Below are 27,020 nucleotides of genomic sequence, written 5' to 3' on the forward strand. Positions count from 1 at the left end.
AGTGAGATGCTGCCATCTGCCTACAGTCTGTTGGCACGTAGGATTGAGGCTGCCCTGAGAAAAGTTGGCTGCCATCTTCCACTGTTTTCAATTAGACTGAAGCCCACAGGAAACATGGCTGCTCTTCTATGGCTGAGAGGAATGGACAGGGCCCAGGGGCAACAGAGACTCTGTGAAAGTGCGGGGAGCAGGACACCTGGGGGTGGGGGCAGGAGGCAGATTTAGAGGTTTCAACGGAATGGCTTGGAGAAGGATGTGGGACAGGAGGAAGGCTGCGGGGAGAGGGATGTGGGGGGCAGAGGGCAGCTGGAGGTGGAAGGGAGGTTGAAAGGGACATAGGGGGATGTGAAGTGCAGGGAAGCTGAGGGGGCTGCAGAAGACAGAAATGGGGGTGAGAGATGAAGGAGATTAGGTGGCAGATCCCCAGCCTCAGGTTGGTGGTGGAGGTGGGGAGTCCCCTCCAAGCAGCCAGGGGAAGGCAGTCTTGCCGTGTTTCCAGATCTCTCAAGCTGATTGGGAGTCATGGGATTTTGCTGCCTACAAAAGCATCAGAGGAGCTGCTGTGATGACACAAGAAGCTCCTCTAATACTCCAGTTTTCTGGGTTGGACCAAGCTCTGTGCAAGAGCTTCAGGGCTGAGGACACAGACCTGCCCTTCCACTGAGCCCTGCCTTCATGTATGTCCCTAGAGCAGAAAGAGGGTCCCGGGGCAGCAAGAGGCAGGGGAGGGTGAAGTTGGGAAACTGTTCCTGCTGGGAACCAGGCAGAAGACAAGCCCACTTGCCCCAGTAGGCAGGGGAGTGGGGAGTCAGGGAAGTGATGTAGCTGGGTCCCAGGTGGTGAAGCCCCAAGGCAGCCATATTTCCCCCTCCCACTGCTAAAGGATCCCCCCCAACCTAAGCGGGGGGGGGGGTCCACAGGACCTGGAAAACCAAATAATTACCGGGGACAACTAATGAACAACAGGGACAGGAGTGCGGTCAAAGGGTCAAACAAAGTGACGCCACCCAGAGGAACTCTGCCCAGAGGTGTGAACGGACGGAGGATCGTAAATAGGCCCCACAGTCACAGGAGACTCCACCAGCCAACGTCCTCACCCTGGTTTTATAGATGGCCATTTTAGCCAGGGCCAGGAGGAGGTTGACCAGGAGGTCCCGCGGCTTAGTGGGGCCATGGACAGGGAGTGCATAGATAAGGAGGTGAGGGGAAAAGTGCAACCAAAATCTCAACAAAATATTCATGAGGAGCTGGAATAGGGGCTGCAGCCTGGCGCACTCCAGGTAGACGTGTGCCAGGGTTTCCCTCATGCCGCCAAAGGGGCAGGTGTCCGGGATTGGGGTGAACCGCGCCAAGTACATGCCTGTGCTCATGGCCCCGTGAAGGAGCCGCCAACTAATATCCCCGGCGGGCCTCAGGACCAAGGTGGAATATAGGGCAGCCCACCGGGGCTCCTCACCCTCTAGAGGTGGCAGAAGGTCCCGCCACTTTGTGTCAGGGCGGGACGCGAGGGTGAGGATGTGAAGGGTATGGAGCACGAGCATGTATAGATGTTTCCTTGGCGTGGTCTGGAAACAGACCGGCTGCAGCTCGGGTAGCCAGCGCACGGTGAAGGGGTGGGGGGGGTCAGTTGGGTCCATGGGGCAGGAGCCCAATGAAAAGGTCCGGAGGGCCTGGGGTGGAAGGTGGGCGGGGCACGCCCTCTCTTAGGACCCAGTTGAGGTAGACCCGAGCAGCGGGCGGCAAAGCGGCCTTCACCTCCTGAAGTACGCACAGAGGAGTACGAGGTCTGGAGAGCCCCATGCACTGAGCGAGCGTCAGGGGATCCAGCCAGTCTCCCCGGTCGTAGTCCAGGAGGTCTCCGACTCTGCTAACTTCTGCCAGGATCAACCTCTGGCGCACCGAGGGGGACTCCACCACCTGCACACGGAGCTGGGGGTTGTGTAGCAGGGGCTCCGCGAGGAGATCTTCCCCCACGGAGGCCGCCACGGACCTGGTCACTGTAAACAGTTTCCAGGTCCGGAGGAGATCCTGGTAGAAGACCAGCAGCCTGGAGATGTCTCACGGAAGACCTCTCGGATGGAGATAAAGGAGCTGCCGGTCATATCAGAGCCCTTGGAAGCGGCGCAGGAAGGTGTGCACCAGTACGCTCCACGCTGGACTACCTGCACCATAAGGGAGCCTCTGCAGGACCTGGAGGTGGAAGACATGGACCTGAGTGCACAGACACTTCAGGCCCTGCCCTCCCTCCTCAAGGGGTAGATGGAGAACCCCTGCAGAGACCCAGTGCAGTCCTGACCAGAAGAACTCCAGAATCAATGTCCAGAGGTTGGCCAGGAAATCCGGGGCCAGGACCAGGGTGTTGAGCCGGTACCAGAGCATGGAGAGGACTAGTTGATTAAGCACCAATGCCTTCCCTCGAAGGGAGAGACACCGGAGTAGTCCTGTCCATCTCCGGAGCCGCTCTACCACCCTGCCCTCTATACCGTGCCAGTTCTCCGGCGGAGACGAATGCGTGGCGGAAAGGTAAACGCCCAGATAGAGCAGTGGACCATGCTCCACTGTATGGCCTGAAGCACGGGTGGGAGTGAGCTCACCTGCCGCCAATCCCCTACCACCAAGCCAGAGCTCTTGACCCAGTTGACCTAGGCTGACGAGGCTGACGAGTAAATGGCCTGGCAAGCCTCCACTCGCACCAAGTTGCCCGGGTCCTGGACCACGAGAAGCACATCGTCGGCGTATGCTGACAGGACCAGCTGCAGCTCCGGCTCCCGCAGTGCCAACTCCGTCAACCTCCTGCGGAGGAGACAGAGGAAGGGCTCGATCGCCAGAGCATACAGCTGGCCCGAGAGGGGGCACCCCTGCCATACTCCCCGCCCGAAGCTGACCGGTTCGGTCAGGGTCCAGTTGAGCCTGACCAGACACTCTGCGGAGGCGTACAGCACCTGGAGAAAACCCACAAACTGGAGTCCGAAGCCAAACACTTGCAGAGTGCTCAGGAGATACCCGTGATCCACCCTGTCGAACACTTTCTCCTGATCCGGGACAGGAGGGCGAATGACAGACTGTCCCTACACCCGAGTTCCAAGAGGTCCCGAACCAGATACAGGTTGTCGAAGATGGTGCAGCCCGGGACAGTGTATGTCTGGTCTGGGTGGATCACGTCCGCCAGCATGGATCCTAGCCGCAGCGAGATGGCTTTCGCTATGACCTTGTAGTCCATGCTGAGGAGTGAGACGGGATGCCAATTTTGTAAATCGCGGAGGTCCCCCGAGCCCCAGGGCAGCAGGAGGTAGGGAAGTGTTGCTATGGGTGAAGAGGGAATGAAGGGCAGTTCCCCGACTCAGGGGTGAGAGGAGGGCAAGTGCAGTCTCCAGCTGAGCAGCCAGGGAGAGGGGTGTTTTGTGTGTGCATTACAGGGTTGACTTTCCAACCTGAAATTATCACACACACATTGGCAGGGGAATCAAGGGCAGTTAAAAAGCCCAAAGACAGACCAGGGTGAAAACTTACTTTAGCAAAAAATACAGTATTGGTACAGTGATAGACTCAGCTTGGTGAAAGGCACCTTGGTCATAAGTTAGTTTCATTTTCAAATCAGAGAGAGCTGTCAGGCACTCAAAGTTGTTGAGAATTTGTCTTTCAATTAGTGTCTGCCTCAGAATGAAAATGGCTGCATGCTTTCAGCGTTAATGAAATGTGTGGTTCAAAATTCCGTGAAAACATTAACTGTCCTAAGTTATTTAAAAAAGAACAGGGAGGGAGGTGGGTATATCTGAGCTAGATGATATGAGCCAAAGCTGTCACATGTGCATACATTGCAATTTGACAATGTACATGTTTTGCATTCATATTTGTAGCGGGGCCGTCACCAGGCTCTGGTCAGAAAGGGGTTAAAAGCAGCCAATAGAGGCTGGTTGGGTAGTCAGCCACAGGTGTGGTTGCACCCAATTAGGGCACAGCTGGCCCTGAGAAAAGGGCAGGCTGGGCGAGTAGGAGAGAGATTCTTGTGTCAGCTTAGGAGCAAAGGACCAGGCTGCCTGGGAGAGTAAGCAGGGCATCTGAGGCAGAGCTGAGGAGCTCTGGCCTGGTGAGTCCCCAGGCTGAGGCCTTGCTAAAGGCTAGGGGAGGTACTAGGGCTGCAAGGAGGCAGGTGGGGCTAGAAAGGCAGCAGGTCCAACCCTTGCCAGTGATGAGTGGCCATAACAGACTGCAGTTTGCCTCTGAGAGAAGGGGCTAGATGATGGCTGGCAGTAGCCACTGAGAGAGGGTGGTGTCATAAACATACAGCTAAGGGTAGCATAAAATCCCTCCTTTACCTGTAAAGGTTTAGAAGCTCAGGTAACCTGGTTGGCACCTGACCAAAAGGACCAATAAGGGGAGAAGATACTTTCAAATCTGTGGGGGAAGGGTTTTGTTTTTGTTTTTTTCTCTCTGGGACAGAGAGGAACCAGGGTAGGGAAAATACATCTCCTAAAGCCATACCTGAACTAAGTATCTAAGATTACAAATTGTAAGTAATAGGAAGGAAATGCATTCGATAATCTCTTGTTTTAGCTTGTGAATTTTCCCTCGGTTAAGAGGGAGGTTTATTCCTGATTTGTTTAGGTTTTTTTTGTCATTTTAAAGTTTTGCTTAGAGGGGAATCCTGTGTTTTGAATCTGATTACTCTGTAAAATTACCTTCCATCCTGATTTTACAGAGGTGCTTCTTTTACTTTTTCTTTATTGTAAAGTTCTGCTTTTAAGAACCTGATTGGTTTTTAGTGTCCTAAAAACCAGTGGTTTTTAGCTCGCCTTGTTTACTCTCCAGCCTCCCCAGAAAAGGCGGTGAAGGGGCTTGGGGGGATATTTTGGGGAAACAGGAACTCCAAGTGGTCCTTTTCCTAAATCTTTTTCTAACTCGCTTGGTGGTGGCAGAGATACAGTTCTAAGGACAAGGAAGAATTTGTGCCTTGGGGAATTTTTTAACCTAAGCTGGTAGAGATAAGCTTGGGAGGGGGGGTCTTTCATGTGGGTCCCCATACTGTATCCTAGAGTTCAGAGTGGGGAGGGAACCTTGACAGGTGGGTATAGGAGGGGAGACCCAGAGTGGCAGCACCCAAGGTAAGGGATACCAGGGTCTGTGAGGGACAGGGGGTCAGAGGTGGTGGAGACAACAGGGCAGGTAACAGAGGGCAAGACACCGGCCCATAGAGGGCACTCCTGAGCTGAAGGAGCTAATTCCTGGACAGACCAGCAGGAAGTGCTGCACTGGTGAGTGCCCTGCCTTGCTACAATATTTCTGTTTTTTGCTTAATATTTTCTTGCAGCAGTCACTATTGCTTCACAAGACTTTACAAGTTTCACCCAAGCAATAGCACAGGCTTTCAGCTAGTCTCTAATAATCAATCTGTATGAATGGGTGACACAAAGCCAATCCCCATTGCAGGGCAATAACCTAAAAGTGGCCACAACTGGTCCAATTCCATCAAGAAAGTTTTAAAATAACACCTACGCCCTACATAGCACTATGTATTCAAGTGCCTGAAAGGCTTTACAAACACAAATGAAGTTAAGCCTCACAGACACAATCTGAAGTAGGAAATTAACTGTTGTTCCTCAAATGGGGAAACTGAGATACAAGGTATTACAGAATACAGAACCAGAACTGGAAATAAAACCCACGTCTCCTGGGTTCTGGTTCTGTGCTCTGACCACTAGACCCTGCCCCTTCCCCTTACAGATGTATCTGAGCAGGGAGAAGAGTGCTCAGCAGTAGAGAACATGCATCCCTAGTGGAGGATAAGGGAAATCGGAGCTCTGCTGGGACCCTATCCTTATAGCAGGATAAAGGTAAATAGAACTGTCCCCATTTACTGGAGACACTTGAAATAGAGTGAGGAATATGAGAGAATGGGATTTCCCACCATCTCTTCTTGGCTCCCCCTGGGTGATGGGAAAGCAGAGCCACCCTTTGTAGCAGACAAGAATCCTTTGGAGCAACTTGGAAACAAGCAAAGTTTTCTGGGATGTGGGTTCACAGGAGGAATATATGGATGTGAGAGAAAAGAGATCTAGTAGCCCAGCTGTAGGGCCCATGTTAGTCATATGTTAAAGTGAACAGTTTGAATTCTTACCTGAACACAATATGCTGACAGCATCAGTGTGGGAGCATGTGTCGTTAGGACGGGACATCCTGGGACAGTTTGAAAGGACAGTCTCATTCCCCACACAATGAAACTCTTCCTTCCAGATCAGATCATGTCCTTCTCCAAAATGTGTTGCTCCTATAGTAGCTACAGCCTGTCCACACCCTAATTCATTGCAGATAACAGAAGCGGTGTTGAAATCCAATTGTGAATCGCAGACTGTCTCCCACGTATTTCCATGTGTGACTTCAACACGTCCAGAGCAGGCAGTGTCCCCTCCAACCAGCCGGACCTCGATGCGACCTAAAGAGTCAATGCATCCATCAGTGAGTGTTGGTTATACTGACATCCCAAAACCTTCCCCAGGCCTTCCTGGGGATGAAATGAAGGGAACCTTCTTCTCTCAACAGCAAAGACATTGTTAAATAAGCCCTTTACTCCATATGCCAGTTCCTGTGCTCCAGTGATGAGAGAGAGAGTTTGAATAAGAGGTCAAAGCCAAGAGTTAGCCAACAATATAATTCTCAGGTGTGAACAGAATGACACAAAGCAGAGTGTGTGACTGTCTCTCCAGGTGGGACTGGACGGGACTGATGGGTGTTTAAATGGTCTTATACAATATTCCAGCTGAGGATGTACTTTCTGTTCCTTCATGACAGGAAGGATATTGAAAAACAGGCAAAAGTTCAAAGAAAGAAAGCCTGGAGGCTTCAAAGAGGCTTAATCTGTGAGACTGGGGAGTAAAGGAGAATAAGGGGCAAGGAATAGCAAGTGTCTTCACAGGGGTGAGAAAAAGGAAGGAAGGAGCTTCATAATTCATATGATCTGAAAATACAAAAATAGTGGCTGAGAGTTCAGAAGGGAAAAGCAAAGGGCAGAGAGGAGAAATAATTCCCCAGAAGGAGCAGAGAGTGGGATAGACACAAAGGAGAAGTGATGGTCTAGAACAGACTAGATACAGTACTAGTGGGAAGGAAGCAGGTGAATGTTCTGCATGATGCCAGAAAGTGGAGATGTTCCAACTGCTTGGAATTAGGATCTTGTGTGTCGGCCTCATGCCAACAGAGCCTGACACATGGAAGGCCTGTTCCAGTGTGAAGCCCTTCTCAATTACCCTTATGGCTTGTCTACAGGGGATGTTACCTCACATGAGCTGTAATTAGCTCACCTTAAATACCTTGTGTCCACATGAACCCTGTTCTCAGAGCAATTTATTTGGCATCTTAGGTTGCCGTAACTAATCCTCATTGGAGAGGGAGTAACTCCACTTCACAATCAGTTTGTTCATTGTAAGATTCCTGTGAAATAATTCCTAATGCTAATGCTGCTGACAGTCCTCCAGCTAGTGTCCCACACTGCATTGCTTCATACCTGCATCAACCTGCTTTGCACCTGTTTGCGCTCCACAGCTCTGGGGTCATCTTGACCAGATGTACCCTCTCTGGTTAAATGCTGGCAGGCAGCCAGGAGCGCCTCCTTTCGGTACCAGGTGAGTTCACATTCTCATAGCAACCATGCCCCCTTGCTTCCACATGGACCCATGCAGAGGCCCAGGACTTGATTGGCCTGTCTGGAGACAAGCATGTCCAGTTCCCTCTGGATAAGAGTCACCAGAATGCAGATGTCTACAGGGCACTGTCAGAGAAAATGAAGGTGAGGTGGCTCTGAATCTGGTACCGAGTCAGCGAACGAGCTCCAGCGGGTTAGTAACTGCATCTGCATCCCTGCAAGCTGTCCTGAGTACAGCTGAATGTATAACTGAAATTTCTCCCCTTCCCACCCAACACTTGTTCCTTTTCTAATGTCTTTTCAAAATCATATTTCAAATCTTTCATTAGATCAGAAAGAATGTTTTTTGTTTTTGTTTCTGCAAGAAAAAAACAACCATTCAGTTTGGGCTCTAAATGAATCAGTTCTTCTTTCAGATTTTTTGGTTTGGCCACTAAACTGAAAAATCAATGATTTACTCAGCTGTAGTCAGTAAAGCCTGTAGAAGGTCACATGCAGTCACTAACCTGCTCCTACTACTCCTCTACCCACCCTAGGAAAGAAAAGAGTCATCCATCCAGCCCCCAACTGCTCAAAACCATAAAATTTTAAAGAACTCCCCTACACAAAGCCTGTCCCCTCCTCCCACACACGTGTGTGCACCACTCAAAGTACAAAAGGTCTGTAGAATGGGAAATAAATGGGGGAATATCTTACCATCTCAAAGGAAACCATGGAGTTGGAAGAGAAGATGGGAATAGCATTCCAACCTTATGGGAACAAGCATATTTTATCATTGTTGGCATGGAGACTATGAAGAATGGGACCATCAATGACACTGCTTTTTCTTATTTCCCTGTGCACATGTAACTGTGTGAAGAGGGGAGTTAAATCTCAGGAAACATAAGAAAAAGCTGTAGATGATCTGTTCCATGGAGCATACAGTTAATCCCAATAGAGGGCCTTGAAAGCAGTTGGAAAGGTTTCCTGGAGCGTGCACAAAAGCTCAGAATGGAGCATACAGCCCTTGGGAGGGACACGATGCAGACAATGCAGAGGCAAACAACCATGATAAAGCACCTTTTGCTGCAAAGCCAAGCACTGAGCCCCATCACTCCAATGTCCTGCAAACTGTGGAGAATGCACCATACTGGGAGCACAATTCCAAACAACCTTAGCACAGTTTCTTCCCACTGCATTCAACCCAACAGGAGATGGAGAATGCTTTCTGATGATCACTGTCAGGGGTGAATACTCCTTGGTGGGGCTCTCCCTCAATATTCAAGTTTTTCAGTTTGCATCACATTCCTTTGTTCTGGTCTACTCCTAAAACTTAGGTCACCCTAGCTACATGGGTCATGGCTGTGAAAAATTCACGCCCCTAAGAGAGACAGTAACTTTTTTTGATAAACTCAATAAATTCATTTCCATAGAATGATAGAAGTGGAGGACTGGAATGGACCTTGATAGGTCATCTAATCCAGTCCCCTGCACCAAGGCAGGACTAAACCTATGTCTTTATTGGCATTTTTGTCAGTGAAACGTCTGTTGGACAGGGGTGTAGGAAAAAAAAACCCACCCCCCTGACTGACAAGTTTCACTGACACAAGCGTCGGTAACAACAGAGTTGTGTTGGCGAGAGATGCTCTCCCACTGATACAGCTACTGCTGCTCATTAGGGCTCTTTAATTATGCAGGCAGGAGAGACCTCTCCCATCAGCGTAGAGAGGCCATACAGGATACCTTACGGCAGTGCCGCTGTAAGGTCTGCAGTGTAGACCTAGCATAAGTATTATCTAGACCACCCCTGACAGATGTTTGTCTGACCCTTTCTTAAAAATGTCCAATGACAGAGATTCCACTACCTCCGTAGGCAATTGGTTCCACTGCTTAACAAGTCTGATGGTTAGGAAGTTTTCCCCAATGTCTAATTTAAATCTTTCTTGTTGCAATTTAATCCTTTTGCTTCTAGTCCTGTCCTCCGTGATTAAGGAGAACAATTTAGTGCCCTCCTATTTATAGCAGCCTTTTATGTACTTGAAGAATCATAGGATGTCCCTCCATCAGCCTTCTCTTCTCCAGACTAAACCAACCCATTTTTTCCCCATCTTTCCTCATAGTTGATGTTTTCTAGACAGTTAATCACTTGTGCTGCTCTCCTCTATTGGCTAACATTTTGTCTGAAAAACTTAATCAGGTCAATCTCAGCCCATAAATGGCATGATACCTCCTACCCCAAGCTATTAATTCAGAATGTAATCAAAGCAAAACTCCCTTGCTTGCTCACAGAGTGTTCATTAGCCACAACTTCCTGTGGCATCCTAGCAGAAGCACAAGGCACCCCCACTCTCTTCCCTTAACCACTTGAATCATTTTGCATGGGACCCCTCTCTGGCTGCCCATAATTTTGAGAAGATTTATCCAGTTCCTGCCCCCATCCATCCTCCAGGATTTCAACCTGGGTCTCACAGATGTTGTGTAAAATCCAACACGCACTTATCACACCAGGCACATTAGTAGTAGTATCGTAGCACCTGGGAGCCCTACTCATGGTCCAGGACTCCATTGTGCTAGGTGTTGTACAAACACAGAAGAGAAAGACAGTCTCTGCCCCAAAGAACTTACAATCTAGGTAGAAGACAAAAAACAACAGAGGGATACTGACAGGGGAATACATGGTCAGCATGACCAAATGTGCTCTCAGCAGACTAACAATTCTCAAGTTTTTACCTGGGTCAAATTGCAACTGTTGTCTTGTGTTTGCCTAGTGATGGATGACAAAGATGGTTTCTGTTCTTGCATATATCTTCTGAAGTTCAATGATCTTGTTTCAAGAGGCAGGATGACCTTACACTGTTCTTCCTTTTCTCTGGACTTCCTATCCCCCTCCTGATTTCTATGCAAATAGAGCTTCTCTTGTTTTGGGGGACCCTTTGCTTAATTTCATTGGGGACAGGTAGATAGTTGCCTTCCCTCCTACCTGGGAGAAACCCTTTATTTGGACACACACTTTAAACCACAATATCAATGAGAAGCCATAATTCTTAATATAGTGAGAATACATAGATTCCATGATGATATTATGTGTGGCATAGGCTTTCATTGAACATCTCACTCAATACACTTTCATAATATAGTAATATTGTACATAATGTTGTATACAATCAGTTGATTCAATTGCTTATTGTTTGAGGTTCAGCTCCCCTGTTTTTATAGCACAGTAAACAGTTGCAATGTACTCTTTAGGTAAGACTTAGACCAAGCTTCTCTCGCCTCCTGTGTGTAGATGACATGATGTCTCCTCCCCAACTTGGAGCTTGATAGTTTTGTTTTCCTAATATGCAAATAGACCTTTTTCATCTCTACCTGATGACCAGGCTAGTCAGAGAAGCAAACACATTCCTTTGGCAGACCTGTTTGCCAACTCCCTGTGACATGCCTGGTTTAAACACACTTTAGTCATTATTCCAGCCTGTACTCACAACCCTTGAACACACTTCGTACATACAATGTGTAAGAATATCAATGATCAGTGACTTATTAGTTTTCCAATATTGTACATGCCACCTCTCAGACACAGATTATGACCTCAGTGAATTGGGGGACACTGAACTGGCCAGGCCATCTGAAACTCATTACCTGATACCAGAGAGGCCCTTGCCTCTTGGCATTGGGACGCTATGAGTGTCGCATCCACCCAGCCTCTCCACCTCCACACCGACCCTCACCACAGCCTCCATCCCTCTGATGTCACCAGTCCAAGCTACAGCCAGGCCAGTAATTGTTGTCTTGGTTCAGACAGCAAACCAAAAAAATCAGAAAAAATATCTGATTCAGCCTTGAAACTGTTTGGAACTTGTCAGAAAATCAGAAGAGCCCATTGTGTGTCATACAGAAATTGTGTGTGCTCTCCATTATAACCTTTAGTCCAGTGATTAGGGCACTTGTCTGGGATATGGGAGACACTAGTTTGAAACCCTACTCAGGAGCAGGGGCTTGAATTCAGGAATTCTATCCCTGATCCACAGGTGAGCATGGTAATCACCAGGCCGTGAACTATTCCAGGCTGGAATGCTTTCAATGTCTCCTGTTGAAACTGTTCCACTTTAAATTTTCCTCCTCTAAAATTTAGGTTTAGTAAAGGTACAGGTCACCATTAGGTGGGTGCAGCGGGAGGCAGTTTGGATGGGGGTGGACTAGATTGCCCTGGAGCCTAGCTGGGAAAGGAGTCCCAGGTGGGGTGGGTCAGGGATATGGTGGGCCCCAGATCAGTGTGCAGCTCAGGTGCCATAACCAAGGCTTCTTGAGTACCAACTAATAGCTTACTGGGGTAGGAAGGGAAGGGAGAGCTAGAAATGTTGAGGAGGGTTAATTTTACAGAAACTGGTCGGACAGGGGGTGGAGAAGGAGAGAAAAATATCAGTCTCCCCTCACACACTTAAAGTTACTGTAACAACCATGTAATACAAGACTGTCAAGATTTTGGGACAGATGGATGGAATTTTTCTGACTGACCCTCTTAGCAAATACCCATTACAAACATTTCAAAGCACAACTATTATTCCCATTGCATTGTGACAAAAGGTACAAAAACAGGTAGGAGCTCTGAGGAATCACCAAGCAACCATATGGCCTAGTATAGAGACCCCTGGACTGCGACTATTCCTAGCTCTGCCTCTGGACTTCTAAGTGTCCTTGAGCAAATCACTTCACTTCTCTGTGTTTCAGTTTCCCCAGCTGTATAATGGGGATAGTGAGGTAAAGCTGTTTGTGATCTACTGATGAAAAGGGCTATATAAAAGTTAGGTCTTTTTACAATTACCTAGTTACAGTTTCTATCAACTGCAAACATAGGTGAGAACTACAACCGTCTAAATGACTAACTCTGACAACAAACACTTCTCTTTATGTTCCAAAAAACTAGGAAATTCACTGATAGAAACCTTCATTTGTGCAGGGGTAAGGTTGCCCAGAGGTATCTTGTGCTCTTCCAGAATGCTGAGTTCAGGAAACTCAAACCTCTGAAAACACAAAGTTAAGGTGCACACCCATGCAACATTAACTCTGCCCTCTTTGAGCTGTGATCCAACACAGCCATAGCACAAACATGCACACTTTGCCTTTGAAAATATCACTCAGAGAATAGAGCACATGACAAGAGTAGCACTGAGTCAAATGCCTTCTCTCTGTTAAGATACAACTTGTTTTTAGGTGTACTGTACTGAACAGCCTATACTCACAACCCTACATCTGTCCAACACTCAAATACTCAGTGTATTCCCCAGAAAGAACCACACACCTGCTAAATTTGACAATCCCTTTACAGCCTTGTCACCCAGTCATGCTTCTTCCGCAACTTCAAAGAATGCACTGCCACACCCACTCTTTTGCAAGAAGGTTTATTTTCTTAAGAGAAGTTAGCAAATCAACAGAAAAAAACAAACTTTTTTTCTCATTCCTTGGTCTCAGGGACACCCCCATCCAGGGGTCTTTGGCACTGCTGCTCCTGGCAGTTTCCCAGTTTCAGTCAGTTCTGCTCCCTTCTTGGCCCCTAGCTGCTTCCCTAAGCCCCTGGCCCCTTGTTGCAGGGATACACCACAGGAGCTAACTCCACTCTGGTGTGCCTTCCCCTGCCCAGGATGCAGCCTGTCTCTGTCCATCTTCCCAAACTGCCTACGAGCAGCCCTTTACAGCCCCAGGTGTAGCCCGACCCTCTTTAATTTACTGGATTGGACTCACCTACTCTGATCCAGGGTTGCTGACTTAGCCTACCCACAGGGACCAGCTACCCTGTGAAAATCCTCTTACAACCCATTCACCCTTACGTAGCACCCCTTATCCATCCAATTACCTTCTTTAGCATCAATCTCCTCACAGGATTTGATGGACAGGCCTGGGTTCTTTTGAATCTCGTCTCCAGCTCAGCAGGATGCAACTTCCTTATTTTCTTCCCATATGAATTTATTTGGCAGTGCATCCACTCTCTTCGCTCCTTCCTAGCAGGGTCCCAGGGCAGTTGGAAGGAAAATTCTAACCAGAGGGTAACCCCCACTTACTTGCCAGATAGTTAGAGACTCTTAAGAAATAAAGCAGACACATATAGTATATTCAACACAGTAGTTATACTAAACAGGAAGTAAATATAGCACAACACGGTAAAACACTGCTCTCAGGGTCACTGGTGCCCATGCTGATAGTACCCATTAGTTTCCCATGAATCTAAATTCCTCAGTCACTGCACGGGGGCTGATGATCGCTGCTCTCAGGCATCCTCTTCATGCAGGAATCAGGCTGCTTCTGCTCCCGGGATTTCCCCTCATCACAAAGGGGTGCAGGGCTCAAGGTGCACATTGCAATAACATTACTAAAAATCCAAACTTGAGTCTCCTACCCTAGTGCTCAGGCAAACTCGCAGTAGGCAGGCAGCGTGGACTCTCAGTCAGAGCAAAGTTTGCCAGGTGGTGGTGGATTTTCCCTAGGTAGCTGAAGCACTAATTCAGCCTGGCTTGGTGGGGAATATTCCCAACAAAACTCTTTAACCAGGGAGTGACCTTGAAGAGGGAAAGGCCCAAGCTGAGGGATGTTGCTGCCCAGGGGCCAGTTCTCTGGGCCTCACCACACAGCCAGTCCTGGCCTTTCCATAGCTGGCTCCAGACTGCTCCAAATTGGCTTCTCCTCTCTCCAGTGCTGGGCATCTCACTTCCTGTTGGTCAGACTCACTCCTGTTCCCAGGCTTTCTCTTGTCAGTCACTTGACTCTGCCTCCCTCCTTTCTCTCAGACATGGCCCCTCCTCCTAGCAGGGAGCTGGTGGCCACCCAGACACAACTGCTATCCTCCCCGACCTGACACGGCACCTATCACTCTAAATAGTATCTCTCCGCTCTCCCTCTTGGTTGCCTTACACACACTGAGTCTGCCCCCTGACTCCCAGGAACAGTGCCTCTTCCTGAGGTACTAGCATACAGAGTCCCATGAACTTAAGTAAACCCATCATTAAAAACACAGACAGCCTTAATCTCCCACCAGGTGCATTAATGAGGATTTTTGTTAGTGAATTTTAATTTAATTCCACAGTCACTGACATGCAAAGCTGTCTGTCCACAGGCAGTAAGGAGAGTCTGGCCTTCATTGCAATGAATGAACAACAGCCTCCTAGCTCTGAGAGCACCAGTGACAATAAATAGTGTGAGAAATGTTCAACTCTAGCAGTGACTGCAGGTTTATGTGCATACAGAGGTCTCTGTCCTCCATAGTGCTTTGTGTAGGAAGCTGCACTGGTGTAAGAGTGGTGTAAAGTGGGCCTTACACATCACCAGTAGTCAACTGTACCCACTTGCGACCTCTAAGCTGATTTTTGCCGGTGAAACATAGGTGTAGTTGAAGCTAGACCAGCTGGCTCTGTGAGACAAAAGGCACGGTCCAAGAGGGAGCTGTTAGCAAAATCCATACTGTGCTTATTTCCAAATGAGAGCCTGGATGTAAATGGATGGTGTAAACTGGAGAAGCCACAAGGCTGCTCTAAAGAGAAGTGCAAAGCTGGTGGACAGGGATCCCATTCAATAACAATATCTAACAATGCCATGCTGTGTGTTGGCCTCTCTGCTCACCTCCTGTACTCCTGGTGTGTACAGGGTTGCTGCCTGGTGTGTAGATGAAGGGAATTGTGATGCATTTCCCTTGGTGCAATACAGGTAATTGGCCAGATAGGTTTTGTGTGGGTGCAGGGTGTGAAAGCCACGGAGTGGCTGTGCAGACAGGAGAAGTGGGAGAGAGGGAAAGTAGCAGAGCACCTGAGCTCATTACTGACTGGTAAAGTGGGGTCTACCAACATCCAGCCAGTGTTTGTCAGGGGTGGGAGGGTCATTGTGCAGACTAGTAAATGTGAGCATTGCCCTAGCACAGACTCAGTGTAACTTTACAGCAGTTGCGTCTAGGCAGCAGAGCTCTCAATCTACCAAGGGCCAAATGTGGTGCCAATGTGTGATAAAGACCCAAAATGAAGGACAAACACTGAGCATTCATGCAGGGAACTTAAAATGCCAAGGAATCTTTTCCTTTAGTGTCAATGTCTCTTTCTGTAACCTCAGGTAAATAATTGTCAATAATTATTCCTGAGGTAAATAATTGTCAATAATAACTGTGAGGGGACACTCAGTTCATGTGTCTCGTTGGTCGCTTCTGTACCAAGATGAGTTAGAGGAGGTACACTGGAGCAGGATGGATAGAATGAGGGTTTCTCAGACAAGTCGGTATTCATTTCATGTTTATTCAGCATTTACAAGGTAAGTGCTGGTGCCTAATTCCCTGATAGCCGGTCAAGTTCCTTTGTACCCTCTGGATCCTCCCCAAATCCTCCAAGCAGCACCAATAGGCCCAGAAGTTCAGGGTTTACAAGCCCAGAGCTGCGGCTGCAGAGACAAGAACAGGCCCAGCAGGGAATGGGGGTGTGGCTGCCAGGCTCCCACTTTTGGCTCCTGCCATTATGCAAAGGAGCTCCTCTCTGCACTTGTGCATTTCTGGTATAGAAACAGTGGAAATTAGGGTGGTGCAGCTCAGGCAGTTACACCTCAGCTGAGACACTGCAGCTGCAGAGCTCACTGAACACAGGAAACCCAGAATGAAGCCCAGAGAGAGACCCTTCACCTCAGCCCCAGTAGATCCATGCACCTGTGCTGAGCCTGGCACAGAGATTGAGAGGGGAGCCAATGCATCTCCATGTGCTGAGGGTTACTCCACTTTAGGCCCTATTGAGGAGGCCCCCACTGTGCCCGGCGTATTTCTGAAGGAAGATTGGGGGGGCTTATGGTGACTGTGGCCCCTGTGTTCTGACACAGGGCCAAGAGGGCACAGGGGAGGGGTGACCTCCCCCACAGTTTCTGGGGATACTGTCACTGAAAATGGTAAAATGAAAAGGAGGACTGGTGGCACCTTAGAGACTAACAAATTTATTTGAGCATAAGTTTTCGTGAGCTACAGTTCACTTCATCGGATGCATTCAGTGGAATTCAGGGTGGTAAGTGAGTGGCAGGGTGTGAGGGGAGACGCACAAAGCACTGACCCCAGTGATCAGATGTGACTTCACCAGTGGTGGTGATCAGGGATTTGCAGAGAGATGCAAACTGAGCTAATCAGAACAAAGAGGTGTTGTCGCTGTTCAGCCAGCTGCAGCGACCAATGTCCTACACTGAGGGCAAGTCTACAGTACAAAATGTAGTTGACCTAAGTTATGTGAATATCTAGCCGCCACAGTAACTATATCGCTTTTGTGTGTCCACACTACGCTCTTTGTGTTGGTGGTGCACATCCTCGCCAGGAGTGCTTGCACCCATGGGCGATGTTTGAGCCTCCCGTTCAGGGAGCCTAGCCCCTGGCCCTGGCCCTTCTGCCTGAAGCCCCACCCCTCCTCCACCCCTTCTGCCCCTCCTCCTCTGTGGGAACCTCGAGCCCCTGACCGTGGTTGCTGGCCCCCCCACTCCAGCCCCGGGCCACCCTGACCAACCCTCCCAAGAGCCCCCAGCCCCAGAGCACCGGGGGCCCCAACTGGCCGGAGACATGAGCCCCAGGCTGGCACGCGCTAGCCCCAGCCCCCTCAGGGAAGAGGAGCAACCTCCCTGGGCTGAGGACATTGGGAAGCGTCAGGAAGCAGGAGGGGGTTCAGGGTGGAGTGTGGGTGGGGCCATGCCTGGCTATTTGGGGAGGTTCAGCCTCCCCTGGCCTTCCATACCCCCCGCCCCTGCTTGCATCAGTTTAACTATCAGTGTGGAGCATTGTGGGATGGATTCAGAAAGGCAGCAACCGTCAATATAAGCAATGCAGTGTCCACACTGACAGTGCGTAGACCTAGCTGCATAGACCTAGCTACATCGACCTAAGTGCTAACACCTCTCATGGAGGTGGAGTTGTTATGTCGGGGTAATGGGCAAGTTACATTGGCAGGAGCTACATTTTAGTGTAGACGCTTATGGAATTAGGTCAACGTAAGCTGACTTACATCAACCTAACTCTGTAGTGTAGACCAGGGCTTAGTATTACACGTGTCAGGGCTGTTTTTAACAGTCACTCTCTTTAGACCTGTGTGCAAACACAGCCATTTTAACAGCACAAGCTTTGATGAAGCCAGGTTATACATACACATTTATTTCCCAAGTGCAGAGGGATCCAGATGCCGTCTCCACGACATTATCCTGTGGGTAATTCTAGCTCACCCTGCATGGGAAGGCAGCCAGGTGGGCTGCGGAACAAAGAGCTACACGTCATGTGGGAGTTTCCTGCCTGACCCTGGGGGGATTCGGGGAAGGAGGGAGCTGTGTGGAGCAGTGGAGTCAGTTTTTGCCCCCTGCACCTATCCACAGCTGGTTTGGCCCCTCCCACTTGCCATGGTCAGGCTCAGGGCTCCTCTCTTGCTGCCTCAGGGAACTCTGGGGAAAACTCCACAGCACTCGCCCCACCGGCTCCCATCCCAGCTCCCGCAGCCACAGGCAGGGTCACAACTGCTGCTCCCCTGGGGAGACACTGGGCTTCTATACACAGGCACCTACCAGCACGGACCTGGTAATTGTGCTTTGCTCCACCCCACCCTTACTCCATGACAGCTGCCTGACCTGCCCAGAGGATGGCACAGCCTGCTCATCCCCAGTCTACCAAGGGGAGCTCAGGGAGAGACTGGTCAGCTCCACACAGACCTCAGTGCAGGACACCGTCCAGCTCTGAGTCACCAGGAATTTCACACACTTTGGGTTCAGTCCCTTCTCCCTCATAGGGAGTTTCCTACAGGGGCAGGTTGGCAGAGTTCTTACCTGAGCAGATCACTCCGGAATCAAAAGAACGAGGGCACTGGATTACATTCCATCCTGCATGTCTGCAGTCCCAGAGAGCTGACTCATCACCATCACAATCAGGTACAATCAGCCAAGTTGGTCCAGATCCTTCTCCAAAATGAGCATTACCAAGGGCACTGACAGCAGGTCCACATCCCAGCTGCTTACAAACCACCTCAGCATCTTCCATGTCCCAGGCGTTATCACACACCGTCCCCCACTGATCCTGGTGTTTAACCTCCACTCTCCCGGCACAGGGGCTGCTTCCATTCACCAGCCTCAGCTCATCAGCACCTTCAAAGAGACACAGAGCAGAGTTGCAGACGACACAGAGCCCATGCCCTCTGGTTTGGAGATTATCACACAAGGGCCCTGGGCTTTACTCCCTGACATCCCAGTCAGGCTTGTCACTGGGGAGGCAGCATGAGGTATCTCCTCCCCTCTGAGCTCTCTGGGCTGGTGAATGCTGAGCACCATCACTGCTGTGTGATTCACCACCCTCCCTCACCACCCAGTCTCCTCATTCCTTCTCCCCCACCACTCACTTGAAAACATGTTCCCCCACCCAACCTCTCCCTGGCACCAGCTCCTCCAACCATCTCCAACAACCTCTCCTGTCTGGAAAGGAGTGTGGTGTATTGAAAACTGTTAAAATGCCAACCTGCTGCCACTTTAAGAGGAAGGGACTTCCTGGTCCTGTTTGCAGGCTAGGGATGGGGCGCTTTGAAAGGAAGTGGCAATCTAGGTAGGGTAAGTTGTGCCTCTCTGCCTTGTGGAGCACCCTGCTTTGTCTCTCTCTGTTTTGGGGTTCTTGTATGTGAGGGTTCTACATTCTAAGTTATAAAGTCGTGTTACATTGCAAACTTCCAGAAAGAGTATTTCATATATTTATCTAACTTCTCTGTGTTTCTGCTGTGAACATAACATGGAGAGCCAGACATATCCCACTATCCTGCTCTCCCTCCCCTCACACTTGCTGCTGCTCTGCCCATTCAGTGCCACCCCCCCCCCACACACACACATACAGCCCACCTGCCACTCAATGTTACTTGCCTTCCTCCTCTGTCTGAGTCACTGTTCCTCCCAGACCCCTCCCATTCTACCTGCTTCAAATTTTTAAATGTTTTCTCAGAAGGAATTAGAGAAAATGTTTTTCCCCATCTGCATTTACCTGCTGGTTACAAAGTATAAGTGCAGATTCATCTGTGTTGACTATTTTATATCCCGTTTTTATAAAGCACATTCCCTCTCCAGTAACAGGGGCTGTAACTCCATCCTGGGGGGCAGGGGACATCAGAACCCTCAGAGCAGAGAGCTCCCACTAGCTGCAGTTACAGCTGTATATTGATGGGAAGCTGTGGGGAGGGGGGCACTGTTCCATACAATCTCATGGTGAAAACAAACCCCTTCTCCGGAGCACAGTGACTGTTATGGGAAGTCCATGAGCTCTGGACCCACCTCCACATCCCTCTTGTTCAGTGGTTCTCAAATTTGTGTACTGGTGACCCCTTGTTGAAGGGATTCATTCTGTAACCCTGAGTCAGATTAAGTAACTTGGTGTCTCTTCTGACCCTTCCCCGCTCTGTAGGAACCCATGTGTTCGGCTTGGAACAAAAGAGTTGACTTTGATCATTTTAATTTATTTAAAGGTTTTTTCTATCTGGTGAATTTTATCTCCACGTTCTCTCTCCACCTTCAATCACACAGGTAGGTATTGTTCCCATTTTACAGAAAGGGAACCTGAGGCAGTGAGAAATTAAATGAGATTCCCCAAGGTCACACACTCAATCTGTGGCAGAGACAAGAACAGACCCTAACCGCCGGATTCCCAGTGCAGGATTTTCACCATAGAAACATCTGTAAGTTACACAGGGGGCACAGGCTGTGCACTCATGTATTCCATGGTGTCCTCGCCACAGCAGTGACTGGGGGTTAATTATTATTATTTCCTTTTAGTGCCAGTCCCAGTAGGGCATATCCACTGCAGCATGTTTGCTCTCTGGTTTCAGCAGCCACCATCATGTTACACCTGCCTCTTGCTCTTTGTGGCCCAAACCAGCAAAGGCTGTTAGTCACGGGGCAACAATTTCACAAAACCATTTCTCTTCGCCTGCAATTTTTTTTTGTTTTGTTTTTCTAAAGTTTTAACAATCAAAGATGAAACCATTAACCTGCTGAAGTGTCGGTTTCACCACTGTGAGACATTTGGGTGGAACCAGAATCCAGCCCCTTCGTAGGTGTCCATTTGTAGATTTGTAAAGTGTCCTGTTAGTGAGGAAGGGTGGCAGGGAGTTCAGCAGCCATTCTAAGCTGCATTTAAATCCAGCTGATAAACATTCTCATGGACTGTTGGGTTATGAGCTTTTAACTGTTCACAAGTGTGAGGTGGACATTCCTGTTCCACATGGAGTCAAATTTAAAGACAAGAAAAGGAAGGTTGAAACCAGCCTCTCTTATTACTCTGACCAGACTGTTGACCAGCGGAGTCCAGGGCTGCCTTCTCTCCCTGCAGGGTATGAGTTCCACCCATTGTAGGTAATGGGAATCACTCCACCCTGCAGAGAGAATAGGACCCCATGGTTTCACATGGCGCATGCCATGGAGATTTGGTTACCCAGGAATCCCAGTGGAATTCTCTGCGTTTTCACTCTCGTAAAGGTCAGTTTTATCATGAGATCAAACTCCAGCTACTTCTGTGTAACTTTCTTGGGAAGTTCAGGTACAAACCTCCACTTCAGAAAATGTCCTTGCTCTGGAATCCTCAGCACCTACCCTCCAAGGCACAGAGACGTTGCAGAGCTATCTGCGATCTCTACATACCAGCTGTGGTACTGCAGTTTGTCTCTAGCTAAATATTTGAGGTTTCTAAAATCTGACTTTCATCTTCAGCTTCACCTGTTCATACTGCAGCTACAGAACAGCAGCGTCTCAGACTGCAGCAACTCACAGAAACAGGATGCTACTGAACAGTTCAATGTCCTGACAAGTGCATCATTCAAACCCTGCTGAAGTTGGCCCAGCACGTTGGACGCACACAGGACAGCAGTGTTATTTTAAATGGCATGGAGTGTATATCTGGAATTATTCACAGGTTCCATACACAGGCACAGAGCTGGATGGGCGATGAGGCTGGAAGTCATAATATAGAAGCCCACTCTGCTTTCCTTCTGATTGGTTATCAGGAATTTCTAAGCACTGAAGCCATTAGTTCACTAAAAGCAACTCTGGGCTCACAGTGCCACAAGACTGGGGTATTTTATAAAGCACACGGTCTGGGACTGGGTCAAATCTATGATTATTGCAAATATATAAACCTCCTCTCTCAGAATAACCAATGGGAGAAAATCAGAAACACAAGTTTACTTTAACCTCAACTGCCTGCTTTCCATTTGCTTCCTTGACTTCTGGAATAAAACACTATTTCTAGTGGATTAAAACTTTCTTCCTACTTCTCCTCTGCCCAGCTCATCCAGTGAAATAAAGCAGGCACTTACCCATGGTGTCCTGAAGAAAGAGGAGAAGCCAAAGCAGCTGAGTGGAGAGATGTCCCTTCATTGCCAGACGGACTTGCTGTCCCCTCCTGACACTGCACAGCCAGCACGGAAACACTCTGCCAGGGCTCCTCTGTGTCTGACAAGTGACAGCAAAGCAGTGGAAGGGAAATATGTAGATTCAGATGCTCGCATCAGCTGCCAAAAGGAACCAATAGAAACAATATTCACCTTTTTAGACATTATCAGAGAGTTTATCTAAATTTTTATGCAGCTAAAACATCCAATACAATTCTAAAACTCCAGCTGTTACCATATATGAGTGACGAGTCCGCTTCTGATGTCATCTTTGCTTCAGTCTCGGATCATCATGTAACCGCCCTCCTTGGTGCAGGGCAGAACTGTTTGAAAAATGATTCTGTCTGATTAGTTAAATAACTTTAGAGCCGAGAATGCTGCTCATTTGACAAACTAATTATGAAAACAAATGTGGAAATAAAGAAACCTCTAAAATTGAACCCCACAGAGCTGTGTGTGTCCAATTGTAGCCAGGCCACTAAAACCACAGAGCTGGGATGTTACCACTGGGGTCAGCTGTATCCAAAGGAGAAGGGACCAACCCCTGCTCCCTTTGTGGAATCCAGACTGCTCAGGGCTTCCTGAATGGCAGTGGTACATTAGTGGTAGGAGTGTGTCATGGAGCTTCCTTTTTCAGATGTGACCATCAGTGGCAGCAGAGTCTCAGAGGGCTTCCTGTTCACTTTTTCAGAGCTTGTTCTTAACACTTTCTGACTAGGTTCTGAGTGACCATCTCGCATACCGTAGTGTAGGTAGCAACCCACTCCAGGACTCTCTGCCCAGGCCAGTGCTAGGACTGCCCTGTGTGGTAACTCCAGGCAGCACAGGCTGTGTTAGTCAGTCTGGGAGCAAGAGAGAATCACAGGGTCCTGGCCATTTCCATCTGTCTGAATACAGAATCTCCTTAATAGTCCGTGCAGCTGAAACCCGTCTCTTCTCTACAGTGAAGAGCAGCACATTGGCTGTAGGACACAAGCTTCCCAGGAGACAGTAGCAAGTTAACCAGGAAAACAACATAGCTGAAGTCCAGTGGAAAAGCAGCCGGGAGAGGGGTCAATCAAAGGTAAAATCCAGCCTGAAGGAGCCGTGTGTAGGTGTGTGTTAGAACAGGCCTAACAGAGGCGTTTAGAATGGAATTTGAAATCAGCCCATCACAGCAATTGTGGTACCAGACAGAAAGGTGGCCTTGTAGGAAACAGCTCTAACGCAGGCATCTCTGGCACTTTGCCACCCCTACCTCAGGAAGGCCAAACTGCCACAGCGTGAGCTCCTTGGCAACAAACAACAAGGTGTTTCCCCAGCCAGACGCCATCTTGGTGAGTGGCGAGAACTCTGATTCAGCACAGGAAGTTCTCTCTCACCCATCCAGAGAACGGCAAAGACCAGGAACCATGCGGTACCTACCCCAGCTCTGCCTTAACTACAATCCTTGTCAGAGGCTCACCATGCCAGGGCCAGTACAGCACAGTGCAGCCCCTGACCCTGAATAACCAGAACACAGGTAAGAGAATTGAAGAACTGACTGACAATGGAAGAAGGTGCTGGCAACGTTACCGGGAGGGGGGTTGAGCTCTCCTTGACACAGCTCTGATTGGTTTTTCTGCCCCAGGAGGTGGACAAGTGGGGCAGGCTGCCAATCAAAGGCTCAAATTCACTAGGTGTTTGGAGCTTTTCATGTTATCTGGAGACTGGGCCCCACCTCATCAAAATCCCATCACCAGGAGCAGTTTGCCAGAGCTGGCAGCGCTGTGACAGGTGCTCCAAGGCCGTCCCCTTCAGAACAGGTGTCATAGAATCATAGAATATCAGGGTTGGAAGGGACCTCAGGAGGTCATCTAGTCCAACCCCCTGCTCAAAGCAGGACCAATCCCCAACTAAAATCATCCCAGCCAGGGCTTTGTCAAGCCTGACCTTAAACACTAAGGAAGGAGATGCCACCACCTCCCTAGGTAACGCATTCCAGTGTTTCACCACCCTCCTAGTGAAAAAGTTTTTACTAATATCCAACCTAAACCTCCCCCACTGCAACTTGAGACCATTACTCCTTGTTCTGTCATCAGCTACCACTGAGAACAGTCTAGATCCAACCTCTTTGGAACCCCCTTTCTGGTAGTTGAAAGCAGCTATCAAATCCCCCCTCATTCTTCTCTTCCGCAGAATAAACAATCCCAGATCCCTCAGCTTCTCCTCATAAGTCATGTGTTCCAGTCCCCTAATCATTTTTGTTGCCCTCCCCTGGACATTTTCCAATTTTTCCACATCCTTCTTGTAGTGTGGGGCCCAAAACTGGACACAGTTCACAGAATATCAGGGTTGGAAGGGACCTCAGGTGGTCATCTAGTCCAACCCGCTGCTCAAAGCAGCACCAATCCCCAATTTTTGCCCCAGACCCCTGAATGGCCTTCTCAAAGACCGAACTCACAACCTTGGGTTTAGCAGGCTAATGCTCAAACCACTGAGCTATCCCTCCCCTCTCCAGATGAGACCTCACCGATGTCGAATAGAGGGGAATGATCACGTCCCTTGATCTGCTGACAATGCCCCTATTTATACATCCCAAAATGCCATTGGCCTTCTTGGCAACAAGGGCACACTGTTGACTCATATCCAGCTTCTCGTCCACTGTAACCCCTAGGTCCTTTTCTGCAGAACTGCTGCCGAGCCATTCGGTCCCTAGTCTGTAGCAGTGCATGGGATTCTTCCTTCCTAAGTGCAGGACTCTGCCCTTGTCCTTCTTGAACCTCATCAGATTTTCTTTTGGCCCAATCCTCTAATTTGTCTAGGTCCCCCTGTATCCTATCCCTACCCTCCAGCGTATCTACCTCTCCTCCCAGTTTAGTGTCATCTGCAAACTTGCTGAGGGTGCAATCCATACCATCCTCCAGATCATTAATGAAGATATTGAACAAAACCGGCCCAAGGACCGACCCTTGGGACACTCCACTTGATACTGGCTTCAAACTAGATATGGAGCCATTGTTCACTACCCGTTGAGCCCGACAGTCTAGTCAACTTTCTATCCACCTTATAGTCCATTCATCCAGCCCATACTTCTTTAACTTGCTGGCAAGAATACTGTGGGAGACCGTGTCAAAAGCTTTGCTAAAGCCAAGGAACAACATGTCCACTGCTTTCCCCTCATCCACAGAGCTAGTTATCTCATCATAGAAGGCAATTACGTTAGGTAGGCATGACTTGCCCTTGGTGAATCCATGCTGACTGTTCCTGATCACTTTCCTCTCCTCTAAGTGCTTCAAATTGATTCCTTGAGGACCTGCTCCATGATTTTTCCAGGGACTGAGGTGAGGCTGACTGGCCTGTAGTTCTCAGGATCCTCCTTCTTCCCTTTTTTAAAGATGGCACTACATTAGTCTTCTTCCAGTCATCTGGGACCTCCCCCGATCACCATGAGTTTTCAAAGATAATGGCAAATAGCTCTGTAATCACATCCGCCAACTCCTTTCACACTCTCAGATGCAGCGCATCTGGCCTCATGGACTTGTGCTCATCCAGCTTTTCTAAATAGTCCTGAACCACTTCTTTCTCCACAGAGGGCTGGTCTCCTCCTCCCCATGCTGTGATGCCCAGTGCAGTAGTCTGGGAGCTGACCTTGTTCGTGAAGACAGAGGCAAAAAAAGCATTGAGTACATTAGCTTCTTCCACATCCTCTGTCACGAGGTTGCCTCCCTCAGTCAGTAAGAGGCCCATACTTTCCTTGACTTTCTTCTTGTTGCTAACATACCTGAAGAAACCCTTCTTGTTACTCTTAACATCTCTTGCTAGCTGCAACTGCAAGTGTGATTTGGTCTTCCTGATTTCACTCCTGCATGCCTGAGCAATATTTTTATACTTTTCCCTGGTCATTTGTCCAATCTTCCACTTCTTGTAAGCTTCCTTTTTGTGTTTAAGATCAGCAAGGATTTCACTCTTAAGCCAAGCTGGTTGCCTGCCATATTTACTATTCTTTCTACATATCGGGATGAAACCGTTTGTCCCTGTAATCTCAATAATGTTTCTTTAAAATACAGCCAGCTCTCTTGGACTCCTTTCCCCCTCATGTTATTCTCCCAGGGGATCCTGCCCATCAGTTCCCTGAGGGAGTCAAAGTCTGCTTTTCTGAAGTCCAGGGTCTGTATTCTGCTGTTCTCCTTTCTTTCCTGTGTCAGGATCCTGAACTCGACCGTCTCATGGTCACTGCCTCCCAGGATCCCATCCACTTTTGCTTCCCCTACTAATTCTTCCCGGTTTGTGAACAGCAGGTCAAGAAGAGCTCTTCCCCTCGTTGGTTCCTCCAGCACTTGCACAAGGAAAGTGTCCCCGACACTTTCCAAAAACTTCCTGGATTGTCTGTGCACCGCTGTATTGCTCTCCCAGCAGATATCAGGGTGATTGAAGTCTCCCATGAGAACCAGGGCCTGGGATCTAGTAAGTTAGTTGCCAGAAGAAAGCCTCGTCCACCTCATCCCCCTGGTACTGTGGTCTATAGCAGACTCCCACCACGACATCACCCTTGTTGCTCACACTTCTAAACTTAATCCAGAGACACTGAGGTTTTTCTGCAGTTTCATACCAGAACTCTGAGCAGTCATACTGCTCTCTTACATACAGTGCAACTCCCCCACCTTTTCTGCCCTGCCTGTCCTTCCTGAATAGTTTATATCCATCCATGACAGTACTCCAGTCATGTGAGTTATCCCACCAAGTCTCTGCTATTCCAATCACATCATAATTCCTTGACTGTGCCAGGACTTCCAGTTCCCCCTGCTTCTTTCCCAGGCTTCTTGCATTTGTGTATAGGCACTTGAGATAACTTGCTGTTTGTCCTGTTTTCTTAGTATGAGGCAGGAGCCCTCCCCTCTCACACTCTCCTGCTTGTGCTTCCTCCCGGTATTCCACTTCCCCACTTACCTCAGGGCTTTGGTGTCCTTCCCCCGGTGAACCTAGTTTAAAGCCCTCCTCACTAGGTTAGCCAGCCTGCTGGCAAAGATGCTCTTCCCTCTCTTCGTTAAGTGGAGCCC

General features: G+C 48.9%; 1 protein-coding gene across 1 annotated transcript in view; it reads right to left on the reverse strand.

Annotated features, from left to right (window-relative positions):
* The window catches only part of LOC144930234 (scavenger receptor cysteine-rich type 1 protein M130-like), a 63,616-nt gene extending 40,302 nt beyond the window's left edge, over positions 1 to 23,314 (reverse strand). The window contains exons 1-4 of the mRNA XM_078851758.1: positions 23,240 to 23,314; positions 21,928 to 22,063; positions 18,413 to 18,727; positions 6,116 to 6,430 (exon numbers count right to left, since the gene is read on the reverse strand). Coding sequence (XP_078707884.1) covers positions 6,116 to 6,430; positions 18,413 to 18,727; positions 21,928 to 22,063; positions 23,240 to 23,314 — 841 coding nt within the window. The remainder of the gene's footprint in view (positions 1 to 6,115; positions 6,431 to 18,412; positions 18,728 to 21,927; positions 22,064 to 23,239) is intronic.
* Between the last annotated feature and the right edge of the window lie 3,706 nt (positions 23,315 to 27,020).

Source organism: Lepidochelys kempii, chromosome 1, assembly GCF_965140285.1.
Source record: "Lepidochelys kempii isolate rLepKem1 chromosome 1, rLepKem1.hap1, whole genome shotgun sequence".
Lineage (NCBI taxonomy): Eukaryota > Metazoa > Chordata > Testudines > Cheloniidae > Lepidochelys > Lepidochelys kempii.